This window comes from Uloborus diversus, chromosome 6, assembly GCF_026930045.1.
Source record: "Uloborus diversus isolate 005 chromosome 6, Udiv.v.3.1, whole genome shotgun sequence".
In the NCBI taxonomy this organism is placed as follows: Eukaryota; Metazoa; Arthropoda; class Arachnida; order Araneae; family Uloboridae; genus Uloborus; species Uloborus diversus.
Window position 1 is genome coordinate 25961845 of NC_072736.1, and position 24788 is coordinate 25986632.

At 32.7% G+C, this 24788-nt stretch overlaps 1 protein-coding gene across 2 annotated transcripts; it reads right to left on the bottom strand.

Annotated features, from left to right (window-relative positions):
* Positions 1–2237: 2237 nt before the first annotated feature.
* On the bottom strand, positions 2238–23545 carry LOC129224611 (vacuolar protein sorting-associated protein 72 homolog). 2 transcript variants are annotated; one of them, XM_054859096.1, is made up of 7 exons: positions 23441–23545; positions 22590–22730; positions 16349–16501; positions 13030–13120; positions 12750–12932; positions 8949–9075; positions 2238–2638 (listed from the first exon to the last, which is right to left on the bottom strand). In XM_054859096.1, the coding sequence occupies exons 2-7, from the start codon at positions 22701–22703 to the stop codon at positions 2302–2304; spliced, it is 1005 nt and encodes a 334-aa protein (XP_054715071.1). In that variant the 5' UTR covers positions 22704–22730; positions 23441–23545; the 3' UTR covers positions 2238–2301. The 2 variants fall into 2 exon arrangements, with proteins under 2 accessions (XP_054715071.1, XP_054715072.1); XM_054859097.1 differs by having other exon boundaries at positions 23481–23541.
* Positions 23546–24788: the final 1243 nt, after the last annotated feature.

The following is a 24788-nucleotide window of genomic DNA, read 5'->3' on the forward strand; positions in this document are numbered from 1 at the left end:
TCATTACAGTCTATTCTGATAAGACTTCTGTTTGGGGGTTAGTACAATAGACTTCTGATCCCACTGCTTGGCTTGTTTGAGTCCCAACCCCTCCCCCGCTACTCTAGGCCCTAAATTAGGGCAATAAATGTTGACATGGATTTTGTTGAAAAGTAGGAAAAGTCTTATTTTGTAGAAATAAACGGTTTCTTCTTCAGGTCAGTTTAGTCCATTTAATTATTGAATGACTCTTGTATTAAACACATGAAAAACAAATATTTTGATTTTCTTTTCTATAAAATGCATTGGATTCATACCCCCCCCCCCCTAACCCAGCCGTAGATGGGGTTTGGTCTTCGGGGAACCAAGCCCGTCCCTATACCGGTCCCAAGCCCGGGTAAATGGGGAGGGTTTTACGATGGTGTAGCATCCACGTATGTAAAACCACCACTCTTTACTTACGCTTGAGCAGGTCTGTATCTGCCCAGTGGCTATCGAGTGGAACAGTGAGTAGGCAATGGGCCCCACCGGAGTCAGGTCTGTACCTGGGACCACGGGGTCTAGAGTCGTAAGTGGTTGGATTTCGTTCCCGTAAGGGTCTAGGGGGCCCCGGCCGAAAGGTCAGTACTCTGGAAGTCCTAGATGGCATAGCAGAGCGGGGTTCCCTTTTGTGTCCCCCCCCCTCGGAAACTTCAAAATGACATGATTGGCCTGCCCTCTGTTTCTTTCTTTCATTTCATTTTAAAATGTTACTTGGCCCAGAGCCTGTTGCTGGTTGTATGGCAAAAAATGTGCCAACCCTAATTTATCCTACCCTTTTAGAATGGCAAACAGCAAAGCAAGATGGCTGACTCCCCTGTATAAGAGAAAATCTCTAAAAAGGTTTGCCACAAAAGAGTTGACTAACAAAGAAACCACAGAGTAAAATTTTGAGAACAGGTCAATATGAAAGAATGTTGGTAGCAAAAAATGGACTAGAATAGCAATGAATTGGATGTCGTTTTATAGGGATTTCTGCAAATGTGTGTCAAGCTAGAGAGGTTTTTGCCCTTCGAAATTAGCACTGGGCCAACCATAATAAAGATAAATGTTGAGTTACTGAGGTAGTCGAGTTATCCGCGGGTCGATTTACCGAAGTTTCACTCTATATAAATTCAATCTAGATGCATTCATGTTGTAAAATTTTTGCAACTTTTAAGTATAACTCAATACTTGCACTAATGGTGAAATCTTTTTTCACCTTTCTAAGACATTTGTTTTAAAGCTAAGTACTAGGTATCGGCCCCATCATTTTAAGTTTTTCCAAGGGAGGGGCATTTATACTGAATTTCAATCATACCAAAAAATTACACAGACCAGTATGTGTTGTTAATTTGAGATGTGGTGTATCTCCTTGACAATGATTTTATCATGCCTTTTTATATGAAGCCCTTTGCAGGTTTTTACTTGGGAAAAAAATACAAGAGTTCAGCTACTAACAGTCATTAGGTACTAACTAATCAAGTGCTTTGCTTCGTTTTTATACTAAATGCTATAGCTAAATGTGATACCATTTAGCAAACAAACACACGTTTTAAAAATATAATAAAGAATGACCAATTTTACAATGAACTACTACTCATATGTAAATACAATTACTTTTCAAAGTCTGGGGGGGGGGGCGTTACTGCTCCTCCTGTGTCCCATCAATGAAGGGCCTGTTAAGTACACTAAGAATTTTTAACCAAAAATGAAGAACTTTTAATCACAAAGCCTCCTTTGCGTTTGAAAGTACATTTATTTTCAATATTTTTATTAGTATGATGAAAAATAGTAACAAAAGTATACTTACAAACAGATTGATTTATTATCATATTAGAAGGATTTTCTTAATATAAACAAAATAAATTACTCTACCCATTTTTCTTTTAAAACAATATGCATATGTATTTTTTATTGTTTTGTGATGGAATACAAATCAAAAGTTGCAGCTTAAGCTACATTGAATTAAGTGTATAAAAAATATGCCAGTTAGTATGTTCACTGATTAGTAAAAAGAGTTAGATACTTTTTCTGAAAAAAAAAAAAAAAACATTTCTTTTTCAGTGACGTCAAATGTTCAGCAAAATTTTTTTAAATATAATTTTTCGCGACACAAAAAAAAAAAAAAAAAAAACGCAATAAATCCAAAAGAGAGACATAACAAGGGGTTACTGTGCATTATTTGTCTACACATTAAAAGGTATTTAAATATGTCAAAGAGAAATCATTGAAATTCAATTCTTTATTTAAAGTGAAATATTTACAATTATTTACAGCCAATATCAAAAAGTAAAAACAGCACTAATGTTGAGGAGCTTTGATGGTCTTTAAAGTTTGTTTTGCAGCTTTCATTTTTTTCCTCCATTCCAGCCACTTTGCAATGTGGGGCTGTCGTGGATCCACTTTTTTTTCAAGCTGCGAGTAATAAGCCTCTCTAATGACACGGAATGCCCCAAGATTTGCAGATGGTTGTTTGGTCAAAGGATCAAAGTACCTGGCAGGAAGTCTAGTTACTATACATGTACTCTTAGTAACTGGCTTGGGCTTTTCAAAATTGAAAATTTCTTTCATCGTACTTTCCTCAGTAAATGTAATAAAATTTCTAGAACATTTCCCAACAGTTTTAGTTTCTTTCCGCCTGAAAGATAATTTATGAGAAATGAATGAGAAACTAATTTCAACAACTTTTCAGTGTAAGAAATAGAACAATATTTGTGTTGAAAATATACAGACATAAGCTACATGCAATGTACCATACAGCCTAGTTATTATATCCAGAGACTGCAGTTCTCTTCTTATTGATCTCATCAGTCTAGATTAGTGAATAACCGAGCTGGAGGCAGATGTCATCTCATTGAAGCTGAGAGTGCCAACAAACTGGTAGATAAAGTAAATTTCTCACCAGCGAGTGTCCGCAGCATGGTGGGGTTCAAAATACTGGGCTGTCTGGTATACTGCATGCAGTTCTGCCTAAGCCTGGCTTAGGGGCGATAAAATTACAAATTATTGCATATCACATTGCGGAGTCGAAAGAGATGGATGAGTGTTTTGGATGTTCTTTCATTTATAGGCCCAGTTTTTTCCCATTGAAAAAAGAACTCTTCCTAAGCCTGAAACAAATGTACACAATAATTTGTAATTTTTGTGTTTCATTAGTGTTGTTTGTATCTCTTTAACTTTACAGTATGTTGTTAATATGCTTCAATGGAATAATAGATATAATAGACCCCACAAAACATTATGAAAGGATCTACAGTGTTATGATAAATTGCAAATTTACTTAAAATAAATTATTATTTGGCAGTTTTGAATGTTCACTATTGGTGGCTCTGGAACTGGTATGGCAAACGCCATACCAGGGTTTAGGATACCTTGACCATCGATATCTTGCACCAATTTCAAGGGTAAAAGTTCGGAAATTTTCAAGATGGCAATTTTTTTTAATTAAAAGGGGCGAGGAGGGCAAATTTAATTTTTAAGTGGACAAAAGGCTTGAATACTGAAATCAATACAGTAAAACTTGTTAAGTTGACCACCTGTCTAAGTCATGGGTACAAGACCTTCCGTCTCAGGACGGATTTCCGTCTTGATGAAATTTCCGAGATGGAGGGCCGGACGGAAACCGATTCGATTTTCCTTCAGGTTTCACTTGGGGGAAAAAAAAAGAAGGAAAATTATGCATTTGAAAAATATGCTTTATTTATCATACCGTTCTATAACCACGAATTTACATCGACATTCTCTCAATTTTTCGCTATGGGCTTGTTTTGTTTGCTACATGCTGCTAGAGGCGTGGCTTTTAGACATGCTTTGTTTTAGGTAGCTCTGTTACTGCGAACTCACTGCAAGCATCAACATTTATGCATAATGGTTGTAAATCAATAAAAGAAAAACACATAAAAGAGAAAAAAGTTGAAAGCATGGAAATTAAAAAATGCCAAATACAAAAAAAAAAGCTATTTTGAGATTGATCTCATTAGCATTAGAAATCTCATTTTTTTTTCTAACTTAAAATAATTTCTGTCTTGAGCAAATCAGTGAACTTGCATCCATGGTCTAAGTTGGCCGCTTTTGTCAGGAATGGAATTAGTTCTGTCTTATATTAATGAAATAAAACCTTTGTAACTTGACAAACTGTCTATCTTGATTACTAATGTACACCAACTTTGGTTTGGAGTATTGTAAAAAACCCTTTGTAAGTCGAGTAATTCGCTGAAGGATTAGATTGTACTAAAAGTTTAATAAAAAATGCCTCAAGGAAGCAACAAGACATTTTAGAAAAACCTATGGATATTTATGTTCCATCGAAAAACAATGGGCTAATTTTCAGTAAGTTACCCCCCTATTGTCAGGGCTACGGCAGAAATACATGAAATACTCTGCCAGCTCAGTCATTCCAGCAGAGGACTGCAGTTTCGTGCTTATTAGCACTCATCATCCCGGCAAAGGAAGTGACTGAGCTGGAGGTGGAAAACATCTTAAGGAAGCTAAGAGTGCGAAACAAACTGGTAGCTAATATAAAATTAGCGCTGACCAGACGAGTGACCAAGCAATGGTTTGGTTCAACTCGAAGATTGAAGGCAAGGCATGGTATTTTCAGTAAGTTACTGCCCTCCAGCTCAGTCACTTCCTATGCCGGGCTGATGAGTGCTAATAAGCACGAAAGTGCAGGCCTCGGCTGGAATGATTGAGCTGCCGGTGTATTTCATGTATTGGGCTAATATTAAGTCTTAGAAAATGCACCAAACTTCAAAGGAATTATTTTATTGAAAAGTAGATTACCATGGTTACAAATGTTTAAGAAAAATAAAACAAAGAATTAAAGTCAATTTTGACTGGATGTAAATTTTTAGAAATTGTTAATGTCAAGTAAGTAGTTTTTCATAAACAATAAACACCTTTTTTGATTGATTTACAGAAATTTTAAATTAGTATGATACTTTATATGTGATTCTGGTAAATAATCTCTAAAAATATTTAAATAACACTTCCCCCATACTTTTAAAGTAATGCTAAAGAATGAAAGTGAGTTTAAAGTATTTCAATTAGTTAAAAAATGAATGCATGGTGCAAGAAATGACAAAAAAAAAAAAAAAAAATCACTACCACCCTCCATAAGTTGACTACTAAGTACTGCATCACAAGTGATCACTTACACAGGTTCCACTGTAAATTAAAAATAAGAACTTTTTTTCTTCAAAAAGAGTTCAAAAATAAAAAATATATAAGCACACTGAAAAATAATAATTCCTTAAGAAATAAATTTATAACAAATTATTTTTTATTTAAGAATGATTTATTTTTAATCAGTAGATAACGAGAAGTAGTTTTCTTGTTAATATGATCACTTTATATAATACAAATTTAATAAAAATGCTAATTTGTCTAAACTTTCCCCAGACTTTGCTCATTCACTGTTCTTTTGCTATTTTTTAAAGTTTATCCTGTCCCGTCTCATTTTGTCTCAATTTTTTTTACGACGGATATCTGTCAAAAGACTGAAAAATTTTCTCCTCTGATCAACAAGTCGGCGAGTGTGAAAAAGCCATGCCTCTGCTTGGTCACACTTGATATTTTCGAAAATATCGAAAATATCCTATATTTTGCTATATATCGGATATTTTAATATGTATCCTATATTTTCAATCAGCAATGAGGATGCATTAATATAAACATCCTCAAATCTCAGTCTTTATTTTCTTATATTATTACAATATATGAACTTTATTTACTAGCGGCACCCGCACGGTTTTGGCTGAAGTAGAAAATCAAAAGGTCATTTGGTTCGCCTGTATATTTACAAATAATGAATGATGAATTTCTTGCCAATTGGCTATGTTCATTTGCTCTTCCCATGTTACGGTTTCACGTCATGAAAATTTCGTATCTTACTCGTCCATCTTTTGATAATATTGCTACGGAAAATGTTCTTAAAATTGAAATAGAAAGAGAACAAAATCGAATTTTCGAAAAATTGCTTCGAGGTGCACACTCCCATGATACTAACTAACTTTGTACCAAATTTCATGAAAATCGGCCGAACGGTCTAGGCGCTATGCGCCTCACAGAGATCTGGACAGAAATCAAGATAGACTTTCAGCTTTATTATTAGTAGAGATATCCAATATTTCATTTTTCATTTTAATAAATTTTAATGGAGTTAATTCAGCATTAGCTGATTTACTCATTTTTCTTCTGTTAGCTATTTTTACAGTTATATGATTCAGAAATAAAACATATGCATTAGTCGGTGCAGTCATAAGACATTTTCTTTAGATTTGACCTCCGTTTAATATTTAATTAGGCACTTTTAATGTGAATAAAATTGTTACATTACTCAATTTTATGAACATAAAATACAAGTAAAAAAGGAATATTATATTACTTTATATTAATGATGTATTAATACATCATAAAAATATAGTACATAACTTTTTGGTTATTATTAATAATAAATGAGCAATATTACTGTGATTAATATAATTTTTATATTGAAGGTACGGTAGTTGAAAAAATAAATATCGAAAATATCAAAATATCATATTTTCAAAATAAATATCTGATATATATCCTGATATATATCATGATGTATATTGACCAATATATATCGGTGAACCCTGGATAGGAGTTAACTAAACTGCAGAAGATAAAGACCATGGTTATTTTATATCATACTTCAGAACTATATCTCCACAACAACCTGATAAATGACAATGATAATTCCAAATAAAAAAAAACTAACAGGCTTGATATGATCAAACAAATGTTTGATAAAGTACAAACTTTTCTAAGAAGAAATTTTTGCAAAGAAAATCCTACTCTTACAAATTCATAGGACTGGCATATCATTGCCCTACAACATCAAGGTCCAATAAACTGACAAAAGAAACCTTTAAAATCTTACTTAGATGTGGTATTTTTTGTTTAAAACCAAAATAACAAAAGCACACATCTTTAAGCAGTGGAACATTTTGATTTAATGCATGTTGCATACTTTGTCACTTCAGATCAACAGTAAGATATCTAATCCCAGAAATAACACTAAGATATCTTACTGTTGCTCTGAGGGGATGACTTATTTTTTTAATCTGTGCAAATATTAATGAGCCTTAGATTTTGTTTAGTTTATGTTTTTCTTTTTTTTTATTTCATTTTTTATTTTTAATGTAGAGAAACTACGTACTAAAAAAAGGAACACTACATCTAAGAACAAGAAAAGAAGTACACTAGTAAAAACAACATCTGAAAAAATGTGAAAGGATGTCTGTGGCGGGCATGCATCCAAGAGATCCTGTAGCACTTATAGTTCCAATTTTCTCAATTAATTAGAACAGCAGATATAAAGGTTTCTATTTTAGAGGAAACTCCTAGGAGCAACTCAGTTCAATCCCAGAGTTAAAGAGCAAAATACATTACTAGAGATCATGAATTTCAAAGCAACTTTTCAAGCATACAAAACTGTCAATTTGCAATGCTCAGGAGCCCCTATGCACCTATAGCTGTACAAGTCAGTACAAGTTACTTCGGAACCCCGGAAAGGGGTGCTCTTTAAAGGGTTTTTTTTTTTGTATAAATATCTTGGTTATGTGTATTTCTATCAAGTTATATTTGTCTTCGGATGGGAGCAAAATTGTGTTCTAATTATGAGCTCTTTACTTATATTCTATTTTCTTTCAGAGAGAGAGGGTCATTTTCATTTTGTTCAAGACGGAACTCGTTTTTTAATCTGATTATTTCTAAAGGTTGATTTAAATCTTTGGGAATCATATAAGGTTGCAAAGCAATCTTCAGGGGCTGGTGAGCGTCAATGAGCTTTGGGTGGAGCCCCCTAGTGTTATAAACAACTACTACAATTTTGGAGTGGAACAGAAATTGCACTTGAAATCAATATTGCATTATGGATGTAATAAAAGGCATAGAAGTATTTAACACAAAGAGTAAGGATGCAAAATACTGAAAGCCCGTTTATGATATCTACAGACTGAAGTTTTATGCTTGTTATGGACTCATCGGTCTAGAATTGTCAATAACAGAACTGGAGCCATATGTTATCTCATTGAAACTGAGATTACTAACAAACTGGAAACTAAAATTAGTGTAGAAAACTAATGAGAGTCTGCAAACAGTTGTGCTTTTGTTGTGTCTTTTTTGAGTTTGACTCAAAAAAGAAGGTAATGACCAGTAAGTTACCAACCATCCCTATCACCGTCTTTTTTTTTTTTTTTAACTCATATATTCACAGGAACCTTTTTACATTTTTTAAAAAATGATGCGGTAAAAATCTAATTATTGAAGTTACTTCTATTAATATTTAAAACATTAGTTAAAATTTATAATTATACCTAAAATCCCAAATTAAAAAGCTTTAAACGAATTTTCTTATTTTTTTAAGAACCACCTTATTTGTAAATTCTAGTCCCTTTGTTCCAAAAAGAACTAAATTCTAAAACATACACACAAAAATTTTTTTATTGCATAATTTTTACCAATTAATCGGCAAGAAAAAAAATTTCATTACATTTATTTTTGCCGAGAACAAAGAACTATGCTGATTGAATTTCGTGCACCCACCAATTATTGTTTAACTCTAGCTCAAAATTTGCAAATTATTGTAGTATGGGCTGAAAAAAAAAACGGATTATACAGACTACAAAGAAATTTCAAAATAAAACAGAAATTTAAAGGGAAAAAGGGATCACACTTTTAAAAAATCTTTAAAGAACTCGAGTCAAAAAAAGGGACTTTTTGGAGAGGAAAAGGACCAGCTGAGAGCCTTGTACTTTATTCGAGAACATAATGGTTTATTTAAAATATAGTAATTCTCAATTCATAACAACGAAAACGCTAACAGTTGGCTGAAAACCAACTACACTGTAAGTTATTGGACAGAAACAAGAATAATTACTGAAAAAGGTCTCTTTCATTCAAATTTTGTAACAATACATTACCCATTTTCAGTTTCCACTTCTTCAATTAGGGGCATTGTAACTGAATGAAATCGTATGGCTGGTCCAGTAAAAGCACGTTTTACAACTTTCGACTTTTTTTTCTCAAGTTCCAAACGCTGAAACATCTCTGGAAAGGGAAAGAACAATATATTTAAAAAATTGGCAAGTGATATTTCAATGTGGAAAACTCCCCCCCCCCCCCCACCCCAAGTTCAGGCTTTTATTTTACTGCTTTAAACATTTAACTTTCAATGAATATCACACAATGTTTAAGAAAACTAAACATTGTTTAAAAAGCATTAATGCTTATAGCATATATTTGAGCATATCGTCGCCTCAGAGCAACAGTAAGATATCTTAGTATTATTTCTGGGAATAGATATCTTACTGTTGCTCTGAGGCGATGATATATCAGGCTTAAAAAGTAGTCATACAAGCTTTTGCTTACTGAACTGGAAAAAGGACATGGAAGCAGGGTTGTCCTGTTTTGTCCACCCCGGAAAAAACCGTCCCGGACAAAATGTCATTTTGTACATTTTTCGGTAAACTGAAAGTTTTTAGTTAAAAATTTGAAGTTTGAAAATAATAAATAATTATATAGATTCTTCCTATTCAAGTACTGTTTTAATATAAAAATAGCATAAATAAATATGTATATATAAAATTGATTGAAAAAAATTTTAAAGTGAAAATGAAAAAATTAAGATCAGTTGAAGTTTATGTAAATGTGTTATATAAATCAAATGAGTGTTAATTAGTTATAATGCATGAACAGTATTTATAGAAACAAACACATCAGCTGTGCATTTTAAGACGTTTATTTATGATGTGGAGGTTTATTGCCCATAATAAATGCATTTATAAAATTAAAACGTAGAAATAAAAAGTTTTTAAAGTTTGGAGTCTCTCAAAACATTAAAATCATAGTTAAAAAAAAAAAAAACTACTTGATATTAATAAAGGAAATGTTGACATGAAGTGAAATCTGTTTTTGTATTACAAATACAAATATGATGATCAGCAACAGGCTCTGAACACAGGTAGGCTGTTCCTAGTCAATTTATTAGTCCCCAATGAAGATTAATGGCCATTTTAAAGCTATCTACCTCCTTGCTCATTGTAGCCTCTTCTGGTTCACTGTTCTGAGTACCCACAATCCTACAAAAGTACTAATTTGTATTACATTAACATATTCATAAAACATGCAGAGTACATAAATATTTTACTATGGGGTGACAAACTCAAAAAATATAACAGTAAAATGTTTTTAGTCCATAAATCTTCATTTTATATGCATGTCTCCAAGCATTTCTTTTGAATTTTCTATTAAATTTAATTTCTACTATGTAATATATATATATTAATGTAATCATGTCCAATAACTTATTCACATTGTTAAATTTTATTACTGTGAAGTAAATTATGATTTAAATTTAGTTTTTTATCTTTTTGCAAGTGCTACTTTTTGCACACTACGGGGAACATAGAGCCTTTTTTTTTGCTGGCTATTTTAATTAAATAAATTAAGCCCGCGTTTTTTTACAGGATCTTTGTTTCTGTTACGGATTGGGGGTTAGGTTAGGTAGATACAGAGATAGATAGAGATTGGGTGGACAAAAATGTTTTTTTTTTCGAATTAATACTTATATAAACAAAAAAAGATTGTTAATTAATGTCAGAGGTAGATATGCATAGATCGGATAGATAGATTGATAGACAAATATAGAGGTCGATATAGTAGATGGATAGTAAGAAAGAGACATGCCCGTCATTTAAGGAACTTCAACGGGTGTCAATGCCCTTCCCACACACATACCATGACTTTGAAAAGACAATGCTTTCACATAAAAGTGGAAGTGCTTTTTGTTATTTTTTGACAAAATTTGCATGAAGAGTATGCGGTTTGTGTCTCCCCTCCCCCTCCTTTAAAAATATTCCAAATGACAGAACTGGAGATAGATCTAGAAAATATTTCATTCAAACAACTAATGATATAGATAGATATGGATTGATTGATACTGCCACGAAATTTATTTAAGCAGCCACCAAAGGCGGCAACATTGGTATAGAAAGGTGACGATGTAAAAGTTATGGGGATTGTCGAAAATGAAGATCAAGTAAAACAGCTGCAAGAGGATTTAGATCATATTACTAAGTGGGCAGATAAATGGGGTATGGCAGTTAATGTAGGGAAATGTCAAGTGCTACACTTAGGTCATGGAAATAAGCGTATGAGATATCGTTTACAGGGTTCAGTCATAAATCAGGCAGAAAATGTTATGGATCTGGGTGTCTTTATAAATCAGGACTTCAAGTTTAGTCAACAGTGCAGTATTGCTAGTAACAAAGCCAACAAAATGCTTGGGTTCATCAATAGATCTATTTCAAACAAATCTAAGAAAGTTCTTCTGCCTTTATATAGGAGTTTAGTAAGACCTCATTTGGAGTATGCTGTTCAGTTTTGGTCGCCTTATCTGAAGAAAGATATTTTTGTATTGGAAAGGGTTCAAAGAAGGGTAACTAAATTAGTAAGGGGACTCTCAGATTTAGATTATGATAGCAGACTTAATAGGCTTAACATGTATAGCCTGGAGCAAAGGAGAGTCAGAGGGGACATGATTCAGTTATTTAAATTTATCAAAATGAAAGATGTAAATGGATTAAATTTTTGCGGGGAAAGCAGGACAAGGGGTCATTGTTTTAAGCTATTTAAATCTCAGGCTAACTTGGAAATCAGGAAAAATTACTACTTTAGCAGGGTCGTGGGCACTTGGAATAGCCTACCGGAAGAGGCGGTAATGAGCAAGGGAGTGGATAGCTTTAAGAGGGCCATTGATCTTCATTGGGGACTAATTAATTGACTAGGACCAGCCTAGCTGGGCCCAGTGCCTGTTGCTGGTCGTCACATTTGTATTTGTATTTGTATTTGTATATTATTGATATATAGAGAAAAACATTGATCAATAACGTCGCAAAATTGTCTAAGTAGCCGCCAAAGGTGGCAACCCTGGCGCAAAAAGGCAATGGAGCAAAAAGGTGGACCAGCTGGTCGCCACAGGCGGCTAGTTTGAAAAAAAATATTTTACAACACATACACTCAATCATTTTTTTTAAATAGACCATTTTCTGGATCTAATTATCCGAATGGGGTTCGGTCCCTGTTGATTAAAATAATATTTCTACTTTTTTTCTGACTAACAAAAAGTTAAAGTAAAAAATTGCCTTTAACTATTGAAAATGGACTGTCATTTCCAGCAGCTTTCGGATCGCATTTCGATCGGTGGATCGGAATCAGTTGTTGTGGGATCGGAATTGGTTGATGTCGGCGGATCGGAATAGGTTGATGCCAGCAAATCGGAATTCATCGATGTAACTTGAATTGTTTTGAATTTAAGGATGCTTTATTAAATTTCTTTCATCTTTCCAAAATGAAAATGGATTTTGAAATTTTTTTTATCTTCTCCGTTTTTCCGGTCTGGGGTTCGTTATCGAGTTTAAGAATTTATGGGGGGGGGGGGGGCGAATCCTGCATGGACCTTTGGATTGCGTGGGATTTACTGATTTTGTGCGCGTTTTGAGCAATCCTGTGCTCTATTTCAACCCCTGACATCCATAGACTTACATCCTTTTGCACTTTCATTTTTAGTAACTCAAAATTTGAAAATTTTTGCATATCTAACATCGCTGATTGTACTTTTAATCAATTTTTTTTTAAACAAGTACTATGTTTTAATCTACTTGAATCTCACCTCCCCTCCCCCCCCCCCCCCCTGTCTCCTTATAATTTTCTAAAAATATTACCTAAAGATTTCAGATTTTTCATTTCAGTAATTTTTGCTTCTTCAAGAAGCTGTTCCTGAGTCAGATGATGTTTTTCTAACGGCTTTTTCTTCTGTTCCTGATTTTTGAGGTTTTCCTTGGCTTGAGTTCTTTGCTTTACTTGCAGTGATTTCTGAGTAGTTGATTCTCTCATCCTTTTCTTCTCTGAAATATCAAGTATGTACTTCTTACTTCGCTGTAACAGAATTTACATGAAACTATCATTTGCAACAATTATGACTGATTAAAGTATTTAAATCACCAATATTTGCCACAGTGACAGCTGGTGCACTTGTTGATGGTCTAGAAATAGGTTTTTTTACTGCTTTTTCAGCCTTTTCCTTTTTGGGCTCCTAAAAACAGATAAATAATGCAAAGTAATAAAAGATACATTTATGGTTAAATAAAACAGAAATTACATGCCAAGCAATTAAATTGTTGATTGAATTTTTTTTTTAAATGTTAGTTAAAAATTAGAAAGAAAAAAAAAGAAAAGCCAGAGTTATATTCCTTTTTAATATGTGTTATAAAAAAAGATGATTTTGAGTTAAGAAGAGTTACTAATAAAAGTTTTTTTTTTTTTTTTTTTTTCCTGTTTAGTTACAGTAAATTGAAACTTTAGCTGGTAGCATAAAAAAAAAAACTTGGTAAAGCATTAAAAAAAATTATACATCCAACATTTCCATATGTAAACAAATTTCACAAAATTGGTTAATGCTTGTGACTTCTTTTCAATGAATATGTAACATTGATGCACATCTTGAAAATTTTAAATAACATAGGTTGTAGAAACAAAATTTAAAGAATTTAGTTTTTTTGACATACTTCAGCGCTAGTGGTTGTTATCGCCAATTATGATTTGTGTTTGTGTCAATTTTTTCAATTTCATCATGTATTTCAACTATTTCTCAAGTTAACTTTTTGTGGCAACAGCATTCTCAATGTGTAAAACTGCCGGTGGTGTGGTAGGTGGTAAACTTGTATGTGCATGTAACTTCAGAGGTGTTTAGTATGTTTTAATAAATATTGTTCTTTTTTTAACCATGGTCTGTCTCTTGTCTTTGGCTCTTAAGTTCTGATAAGGTGTACAAACTGTAAATGTCCCAAACCTACAACTTGGAGTTCTAACGCATGGCAAAAACATATATCCAAGCCATGAAGGTGCAATGACTAATCAGCAGAAATCAGTAATCAGCCATTTTGCTGATTATTTACAATAAGCCAATTTTCACTGATTAATCAGGCGCAATTTTTTTTAAACTAAAATTACTTTAAGTATGCCCAGAACTAAAAACAAACGAGGCCATAAACTAAACAAAAGTAATTTTCTGCAACAAAAGGTAGCATGTAGTCATAAATTAACAATAATAATACTATTAATATAAAATGTGTCAATTCCACCTACCCCCCCCCCCCCTAGAAAAAAAACATGTGGAGAACTTTTTTTTAAATTAAATTATCATGTTTATGCATAGTTACAACATATATTTTGTATTTTTTTTAATCACTATCTTTTTCAGTCAATAAAAATTTTAGTAGGCATTATGTAATGTGATTGAAATGAAAAACCAATGTAAATAAAACAAATTATCAAGGAAATATAGCATATAGCTATTGAAATAGCTGTATGTTGTATTTTCTTGATGCTAAGTATTACTTAATTCTTTCTTGTCTTTAGTTAAGCCTTGTTTTACGTTTATTATTTCATGCACTTTTATTTCTTTCATCTGTTTCGGTAATGAACCTGGCATCTATAGAGTGTTCAGAAGATTTCAGCCGTATGTGTGTACGAGTTAACATTGTTGTTATTCAGTTCTTAACTTATTATTTAAATAAATACAACTTTCGTAATTAATCTGTGTGATTAATTGACAGGTTATGTGTCCCACAAACGCATCCATGTCGCTTACATACGTTAAGTAAGAATTGAACGTTTCCTAGCATTAGTTGCTATTTGAAGTTTCGCCAGTTTGTTAAGCCTATCTGTAAAATCGTATTGAAAGAAACTGATTATGGCTGGATTTGACATTTATTCAATGGACAAATTTTATGGCTAAAGCTATTCTCAATGGAAATTTCAAATAAGTTGTGCTCTAAAAGCTAAAGATGTGTACAATGTGGCAAGCGGCTTAAAAGTAAAACCCAAAAGCCATCCGTGATATTGAAAAGGGGGAGAAAGATGACGCCACTACTATGTTCACCAATACTGAAGCAATGGGAATTAGGCAAATCACGCTCATTGAAAGCTGCACATCATCTCTCTATGCTGAGAAAATTAGATGCAATTTATCAGCAGGCATCTAATTTTAACAAAATGCATTTGCTAGACAAGTTTCATCAACTCAAGATGGACACAAATGAAACTGTTGTTGGGTATATTGCCAGTGTGGAAAACTTAGCGTATCAAATTAAGAGCTCTGGTGAGGACATCACTTATGTAACCTTGATAACTAAAGTCCTTGGCACCTTACCAGAAATTATCGAAACTTCATCGAAATAAACAAGCTATTAAATAATTCTGAAGAACTATAATTGTAATGAAAAAAAAAAGTTGATGTAAAAGTTATAAAGGGTGTCCCAAAATTAAAGCAAGATTTGAATTTGTCGCCATTTTTGCAATAAATTGTGGGCAATCTTGAAAAAAGAACAATTTGGCAGCTGAGGGTCTAGGGTTATTACAAATGAAGCGTTTTCTATTCTATAATGCGTTTTCATTATCGAACAATTATTTGAAAAATAATGAAAGTTTGGGCGGGTCAAGCAGTTTACTGTTATTGGCGCTGGATATCGCAATTAGGTAATGCGCGGGTGGTTGTGGGATTGCTGACATAGACGTTTGACTTCAAATAACCCCATAGGGAGAAGTCTAATGATGTAAAATTACATGATCTAGGGTACAATTCATATCACCGAAACGAGAGAGTACACAAACAGGAAATTCCTCATGCAGTGATTGAATTGTTTCGCTGGCTGTATAATAGCATAACACTTCATTTTTACTAACCCTAAACTCCCAGCTGTCCAATTGTTCTTTTTCCGTGGCTGCCAACAATTCACAGCAAAAATTGTGGCAAATTCAAATCTTGCGATAATTTCGGGACACCCTTTAGTAGTTATTAAAAATCATTATTATAATTAATCAGCAGCTGATTATATTTTACTGATTAATTGGTAGTTAGTAATTGTCCAGTTTACTTGTCGGTGCATCACTAATCCATGTACAATACAATTACAATTATATATAATACAATTAAATGACTGTAAAACCCCTACAAAGACAAAATTCCATTTTTCATCTTAATACAAAAATAAATTATGTCTCAAAACCAATTTGTATTTGATACAAAATATAAAGTGGTCCCTAATGTCTATTCTCCATTTTTTACATATTTTACTTACACAATTTATTAATGAAACTTAACAGAAACCTTTGAATTATTTAGCTATAAGTGGTCCAATATTATTGATGATTTCAAATTGTTTATAGATCAGTTAAGAATAGTTAAGAGTGCCTACATGATACAGAATAAAATCACTTGGAGGATTTATATGTTTTTATGAAAGTCAAGCATAAATTTCACCTTGTAAGCTTTAGTCACGACTCTTCGTTTTCGTTTCTTGTTTTCCTCCTCTTCGTGATCAGAAACTGGTTCATCATTTTCATCAATTGAAATATCTGAATCTGTCCCCTCACTCTCCTCATCTTCTTCTGAATATTCTGCATCATCAGCTTCCTAATGAGAGAGACATAATAAAATAAAAAAACATATATATTGTACAGTAAAATCCCTCTAATGAGCAGGGACAGGGGTTTAATAATGTTATTTGCCTTGGAACCAGGGAATTAAAATTGTTCGCCTAAGAAGGGTGTCCGCCTTTGAGGGGTGTCCATTAGGAGGGGTTTTACTGTATCTTTATTATGTCTTTTCTTTTTTTTTTTCAAAAAGAGAAACTTAAGTAATGCAAAAGGGTCAGATCAGATTATATGAAATGTATTTTCAAAATTTCCTTTTTTTTAAACTGTCTACGTTATAAGATGTACAATTAAACCAGTTTTTGTAGGAGGTACAGGAACTGCATTTAAAAATATTTCTGAATTTTTTTTAATACCTTAAAATGCAGTACATTAAATAAATATATTTTTTAAAATGTGACTGCTACTGTAAGTCAAACAAATAATAGTTTTTATCACATATCAGTCAACATTACCAAACACTTCTTTTTCCTTTTCAGCAATACAGACTTTCTCAGTTTTTGGGTACATTATTAAATACGTTTTTAATTTTTAATTTTTTTTCAAAAGAATGAATTAACAAAAAATCAGAAATGAAGATCCAGAAATTTTAAGGTTTTAGCTATGAAAACTTTTTCTAATTATTAAGTTAATGCAGACGGGGTTTCAATGCCAGGAGTCATACAAACCCATCAAGTACATGTGGAATATGTGCTCTTTAAAACATTAGGCCTGATAGTTCTGTGGTTATGCAGGGGGGAATGGAGATGACTGATGATGACATCTCTTAATAGTTAAAACCATTATTCTTGATCTGTGTTAAGGGCAATGATGGCTTATTACTGCTATGAATTATTTCTAATTAAATTATTTTAAAAAAGTATTTTTGGTATTGATTTGCATTTTCATTTAATTTGATCTCATTCGTTTTCTTATCTTGCAACAAGATCACATCAGATAACAGATTATGCAAATTGCTGGTTCAGGCCTGGATCTATACATTTTGCCCCCCTCCCCACATGATTAAGCACAAGAAATAACTTCTAGTTTATATCTTCATTGTTTAGATAATAGAAAATCAATTGTTTTACTTAAACAAAAGCTACTTGTTTGATGAAATTATTACCAAGTGTTTGTGACATCTCAAAATGCTTTGGGGTAAATAATGTAAGTCTAACTCATGTCTAAGTGGTTCTTCAAGGAAAGTTATTGAGTACAAGCTCTAAGGGAAAATGTGAAAAAGTTGTCCACTTGTCCGCTTCAATACTTTCAAAACCAGCCCTAACAAAATTTTGTACTTTTATTTTTCATTTTTTTTGCTGCCGCTTAAAGTCCTATGGCCTATTTAGTTATCTTTTTTTTTGCCCCCCCCCCCCCTTATAAGCTTCAATTGCTGCCACTGGCTACAGGTACACAGATCCTCCTTAAAATTAAATATGTAAAAATGAAAGTAAAAAAATAATAAGAGCTTTAATGCATTTAAGAACATAGCTTTCATGTTAATGACTTTTCATGATAATTATTTTGCGAAAGGCCTTTTTAGATCTATCTTGTGAAAAATCCATTTTCTCAATGTCTAATTTAATGAAAGGTTCAAATGGGTTACTATAAAATGGGTTCAATGGGTTTTGTGAAAGGTTCATTACCCTAATGCAGTTCAACTTTTCACTATGTAATAACACATCACAATTAGTGACTGCCATAACTGTGGGGAAAAAAATATATTGGTACAATAAAAGGATTCTCACGGGAGGAAGAATGGGACCTAAAAAAGCAGGGTTCGAAAATATCATGATATTTTCGAAGATATCGAAAATATCCCATATTTTGATAGATATCCGATATTTTCAATCAACACAAACTAGTCTTCAAAATAGTAAATGAATTTTCAAATCACTCTTTATTTTCTTACATTGTTATTACAATATGTTGACTTAAAATTAACGCTTCTTTCATTATTTATATCAAATATTTCATTTAATTTTTTTTAATCACTTTTAATGAAGTTTATTTAGTATTAGCTGTTACACTCATTTTTCTTCTGTTTGCCGATTTTACACAGTTATATGATTCAGAAATAAAAAAAATATGCTTAAGTCGGTGCACAGTCATAAGACTTTTTTCTGACCAACATTTAATATTTAATGAGGCACTTATAGTATGAATGAAAATTGTTACATTACTAATCATTTTATGAATATAAAATAAAGAAGGAATATTATATTACTTTGTTACATCCACAGCTTCCCCTAGGATTAAAAAAGGGCAGGGTGCTGTTTTTCAAAAAAGGGCACTTTTTTGAGAAAAGGGCACTTTTTCGAAACTAAAAGGCATGTTAATTATAGCTTCAAAGCATCAGTGGATATAGTCGTAGGATATTACTGTTATTCCTGGGTTCAAATGTCTTACTGTCGCAACAAAAAAAACTTTGAAACATTTATGAATTACTTTGTAGGACATTTGAATAGTTTATAATCATTTTCAAAGGAGGCGATTGGGACTAAAAATTGGGGAAGAGGAGGGGGGGGGGTAAAAGGGGGGTTTAAAAAAAAGCAACTAAAAGCCATAGGATTTTTAGCATCTGCAAGAAAAAGGAAAGAAAAAAAGGAGAGAAAACAGTACAAAATTTTGCTAAGGCTGGTTTTGAGAGCATGTGAGTGGTAATTGATGCAAATCTAACAGCTTAACTCATGTTTCTCTTAAGATTTTGATGAATTATGTACATAATAACTTTCCCCAACGACACACTTTAACATGAATTAGACTTACATTAGTTACCACAAAGTACTTTGAGATGTCACAAACATTTGGTAACAATTTCATTAAGCAAGAATGGCTTGTTTATGTAAAATAATTGATTTCCTAATATATAAAGTAAAAGTTTCTGCTTGTGGCTAAATAATGTTTTGTAAGCAGATATACATAAGTAAAACAAATTATTATGATCTGAAAATTTGGACATTCTGCTTTTTTTTTTTAAATAATTTTTAGTTTTGATTTCTAAATTGGAAAACAAAGAATGAACTATAAAAGGGGGAGGGGGCGGAAAACTAATTCTTTCAGCTGTTACTAGCTGTAACTTAAGACTTTTAAATCCAAAAGTAATAATTGCTTTTGGAGTAACCACCACCATAAGGAAACAAAAACCAATAAACAGCACCAGTTTCAAAGCACTTAGTATTTATTTTCAATAATTAAAAGTCATTTGTTTTCATTTGAAATGTCAAAAATCATCCACATTTGACTTTTACATGCTGAATTATTTTATTTTTTTCATATTTTTGCGTTTCTTTGATGCCACGTGTCACGCGAAATATTAGCGTTTTGCTGTTAATCTGCAGCAATCTTTTAGCATCTGCTTTCAGCTTTCGATATTTCTTATTATTTTTTGAGTAGTACACAATATGAAGAAAACTGAGCAAAAATACAAACGTATTTTTCAGATTAAAAAATTATCGGCGTGCGTATAAAGCATAATAATAAAACAGAGCATATTATCCGCTGAAACAGCTGTTTCAGCAAATAATCGTGATTTTGATTAATTTAAACTGAAATAAAATTTAAGGAAAAAAAAAGATTAAATTCGCAGCGCAGGAAAAAAACGGAGAAAAAAATGGCGCGGATTTAGGACGTTGGCGGATTTTAGGTCGGTGGATTTGTGGCGCTCCATTGCATCTACTTAATTCTAATTCAAAATGGAAAAGCACTATTAAAAATATGAATTTGCTTGAAAGATTATAAAATGCAGGGCTAACTTAACGTTTATCTGGCTGGAGGAGAAGTAGAGTTTTCTTAACATACATGTCAATTGGACAAAGAAACACTTCCCTTGTCATGAAGCGATAAGGAGGAAGGATGACAGCCAGTATTCTTCGCTACAGCCCTCCATTATTAAATAAAGGGTGATGGGAAGCCTGAGGCAAGGAGCAAGGAAGTGATTCTGGGAATTCAGCAGTGGCTTATCAGTAGTGTTCCCAAAAGTGAAAGGTCCTTGGAAGAACATTGTTAAGTCTCTAGAATGCCCAGTAGGCCACTTTTTATCCCTTGTGGTAACTGATAATGGAAGGCATGCTTTTCTAATAGTCAGCTCAATGGCAATCCTAGTTAAAAGGCGAGGGGGAGGGGCGGATGTCCGTTGTTTTCACTTAGAAGAAAGTCATTGTGGGAAAACAATGGAAAGGGACACTGGCTCCTTCCTTTTTCTAGTAAAAATCTTAAATCCAAAGGATGCCAGTTCATGAACAAAAAAGCAATTAGGGCACCGTTTTACCGATAAAACGGCAAGTTGGGAGCGTTCTAAGAATCAAAGGGCAAGTTGGGCGCGGCGCCCTCCCGCCCAATCCTGGGGGAGGGTCTGTTACATCAATGATGTATAAATACATCATAAAAATATAGTAGGAGAAAAAGGGGCACATGTGAACAATTTTTTTCGTTTCTTAATTTCCCAGAAAATATTATCAATTTCTCACAGAAATGGGGTCCCCATAATTGAATAGTCTTTTCTTTGTGCAATGGAATTTTTTCAGAGTTTTAAAAAAATATTTCCACACTTTACGGAATTTTGAAAAACTGTCTTCAATCGTTCACATGTGCCCCTATAGGGGGGTACAAGTGAACAAGCTTGAGGCACATGTGAACACGATTAAGAAATGCAGGACGGGCATCATATTTCAACGAAAAGCTTGTTATAAAAAAGCATATATATATATATATATATATATATATATATATATATATATATATATATATATATATATATATATATATATACCAATTATATTCAAGGGTTTGTAGCCTATATTGTGTCAGTTTGAATTGTACAGTAACTATCATTAAATAAAATATATTTTTCGAATCATATAACACTCAAATTTTAAAGTTTCATAGCATGTTCTAATCACTGGATTGACAAGAAAAAAATCTTACAAGACTAAACAATACGAAGAATATTTTATTATGTAAATTTTCTTCTTGTTATATTGTGTGTTTAAGCTTCATGCAGAATATTATGATGAATTTTAAAATTATTCTAAACTTCAGCTTTTAGAAAAATATTTTGTCTTTATTTTCCTAGCAAATATTATATACCTCCAAATTGTTGGCCTACTATTTAGTAATTAAAGAATTTTCAAAATTAAAAAATAATAAAATAAATAATTAATAATTATGTAATAATAATTAACAATAAATTTACAAATTGATAGCAGCAAAATAATAATTATAAATCTTGACACCTGTTTTAACACTTTTAGTAAGCCTGTACTAATATTTTTATAGTGGAGAGGATATGGGAACTGTTCACATGTGCCCCTAGATGTTGTGTTCACAAGTGCCCGGCCATCTACCTTAGAACTAATTTTCAGAAATAAAAAATTATTAATTTAATTACAAAACTTAAACATTGCCAAATTTACATGATTGTTCATATAATGGTTTGCAATGACTAAACTTAGCTTATTAGTTAGTTTAAAATATGTTTTTACAAGAAAAAGACAGTGATTAAAGTACATCAGCATCTGCTAAAACAAAGAAATTGTTACCACAGGAGCATAAACTGACTCCTTGCTCTGAAAATTTGGTTAAAAAGTAGGGCTGGTACCGCCATTACTTGAGAATTTTTCAAAATTTTTTGCTTGACTTTATCCTAGTAAAACATACCATGTTCACATGTGTCCCCTTTTCCCTTACATAACTTTTTGGTTATTTTTAATAAGAAATGAACAATATTACAATGATTAATGTATTTTTCATATTGAAAATATACCGTAGTTGAAGAAATAAATATCAAAATATCATGATATTTTAAAAATTTCAAAATAAATATCAGATATCATCTGATATATACCGGTGAAACTTGTATAAAAGTAAATTTTATATATATATATATATATATATATATATATATATATATATATATAAATATATATATCAAATTTATCATTTGAGAAAGTTCTTTTTTTTTTCTATTTTTCAAATGATACCTTTTGAAAAGTTTTGAGACTGAATTGGCTGTAAATGAAGCTGTACACAAGCCTAAAATTTTTAACAGTTTAATTACTAGATTATACAGAGGCAAAGACAAAACTTACGTCCTCAAAACCACCATAAGCACTTGAATAAAAATCATCTGATTCTTCATTCTGCAATAACGTGGCCATACGACTGCCAGCATTGGCTCTTTTTTCTCTGGTTACAGATAACATTTTTGAGATAAATGTTATTGTTCAAAACTAGAATTAAAAAAGATAGCATCTTCATTAACTTTCAGAACTTATTATATACATCAAACTTTATGAATTGATTTTCGCAATTAAATACTGTAAAAGTACTTATTATCACACGCCGAAAACTTTTCTCAAAAATGAAGACCTTGGCAATTTTGAAAGCTGAAAATTTCAAATTTGACATGAATATGCCAGTTTAGGAAACAAGGGGTATTGCATTGCAGTTTGCAATTCAAACAATTCTTTAAGATTCAAGGGGGGAAAAAACATTATAAAAACCAAAGACTAGCCCATTGGTGTGTTTTCATCTTGCTGATATTGCCAGAATAAACTGACCACTGCCCAAAACTTCGGAACCACGCTGAAAAGGCAAATGGTAGAAACATTTCACAAGTTACTCGTGTCACTTCTAGACATACGACACTAAACTCAATCTTTTAAAGAATTATAATATTTTTGAAAATAATTAAATACAGATCTTGAATATCAAATATCATAGTGGGAAGTTAATGTCTGACTTTTTCATTCCAAGGACCATTCTGTGTTTCATCAAAAAATGGTTTCATAATGTAGAAAGAAACGCGCAAAAATTCAATTTCTGATGTTCTACGGTTCTGGTGTGAAATCTCAATACAAACAGAACCATTTCGAAACAGTTTTCTATATTTTAAAACGTAATGAGGTATCAACACATATACTTTGCAAATGTGACTTACATTTTCCAAAATTGTAACAGTTAAAAGCAATTTTACTCACTGATTAAGTATTTTAAATTTCTTTCAGTTTGCTTTGTTGATGTTTTTGTTTTCTAACTTCTCCTCACTGTTGCCATACTATATAAAAGAAATTCCTAATAGAAGTTACAGTGAAGAGATTTGCTAAGCTCTTTTTGTTTTCCTCCATAGCTATTATTTCTCGTGCTTTTTTTTTTTTTTTGAGGAATAACGGCTTCGTGTTTTTCACTTGACCGTTGAATGACATTCGTCCTTCGATTTTACTTTTCTACGTTTATAATGCAGGCGTTACACCCACTTTACACGATCTTCTTTACGCTAAAACAGTTTCCAGCATCCAACCCCTAGCATTCATAATTTTGACGTAGAGTATGCCGGTGTTCCGGTTGAACATTTCAGAAATCTGGAACTGGAAAGCCTAGTTATTCATACTGATCGTTTTAAAATGCTAAGCAACAGTCAGTTCTTTCCATTTGTAACCAAAAGTTCCAACTACAAGAGCCAACTACAAGGAAAAATAGGGACTTCTATTTTTCATTAAAGTTGATCTACAGTACGAAATTGGAAGATTGGGCGCCGAGTTTCTTGGGAACGAGTCGACGGCGCCCAACTTTCCTAACTCCCAATGTTCCCGGCGCCCAATGTTCTCGGCGCCCAATGTTCCTGGCACCCAATATGCACAGCGCTCATTGTTCCCGGCACCCAATCTTACTAGACCGCCTAAAGTAAACACCGTCGTCATTAAAGAGGACTGGGCGACGTTAAATATGCTCGTGGTCTCAATGTCCTCCAAGTGAAACGATACCTCTGGGGGTGCTAGTACTAGGTAGCTATTAGCTCCTGGACTAGTTCAAAATTCTCATTAACTGTTCGATCCGGTGATGGTGCTGCCATCTATTGGTATATAAAATAATGGAGGCAAGGCACTTAGTATGCAGTCCTCGACATAAATACAGTTGTAGTCAGTTGTGACTCTGAATAGGAATAGGAATATCTGCGTCGAAAAGAACCAATTTCTTTTATTTAGTCTGCCTTTTCCCCCAAACCATATAACCATATTTTTTATTTATTTATCCTTTTTCCTCAACATCAATCGATTCTAAAACACCCGATTCTAGCCTTCCCAAACATTCGGAACTCCAGCGCTCGAATACGCTACCTTGCGGTGATTTACAAAACTGCCGATGGAACTAAAACATTGCCACGTTGCGTTCCACGTGTGTCTGTTGACGTAAACACACGCAGTTTGTTCTGAGTATTTATTAACGCAATCGATGTGTCTTAGTTTGCTTTCAGCTACAGAAATTAATTCGTCCCTTAGTAGTATTCT

Bases quoted from the DNA above. Each gene is read 5' to 3' on its own strand.
- LOC129224611 (XM_054859096.1), bottom strand. From the start codon at position 22,703: ATGTTATCTGTAACCAGAGAAAAAAGAGCCAATGCTGGCAGTCGTATG. The intron at 16,502-22,589 runs GTAAGTTTTGTC...CTCTCTCATTAG, and splicing joins CTTATGGTGGTTTTGAGGAC to GAAGCTGATGATGCAGAATA. The intron at 13,121-16,348 runs GTGAAATTTATG...ATCTGTTTTTAG, and splicing joins TCGTGACTAAAGCTTACAAG to GAGCCCAAAAAGGAAAAGGC.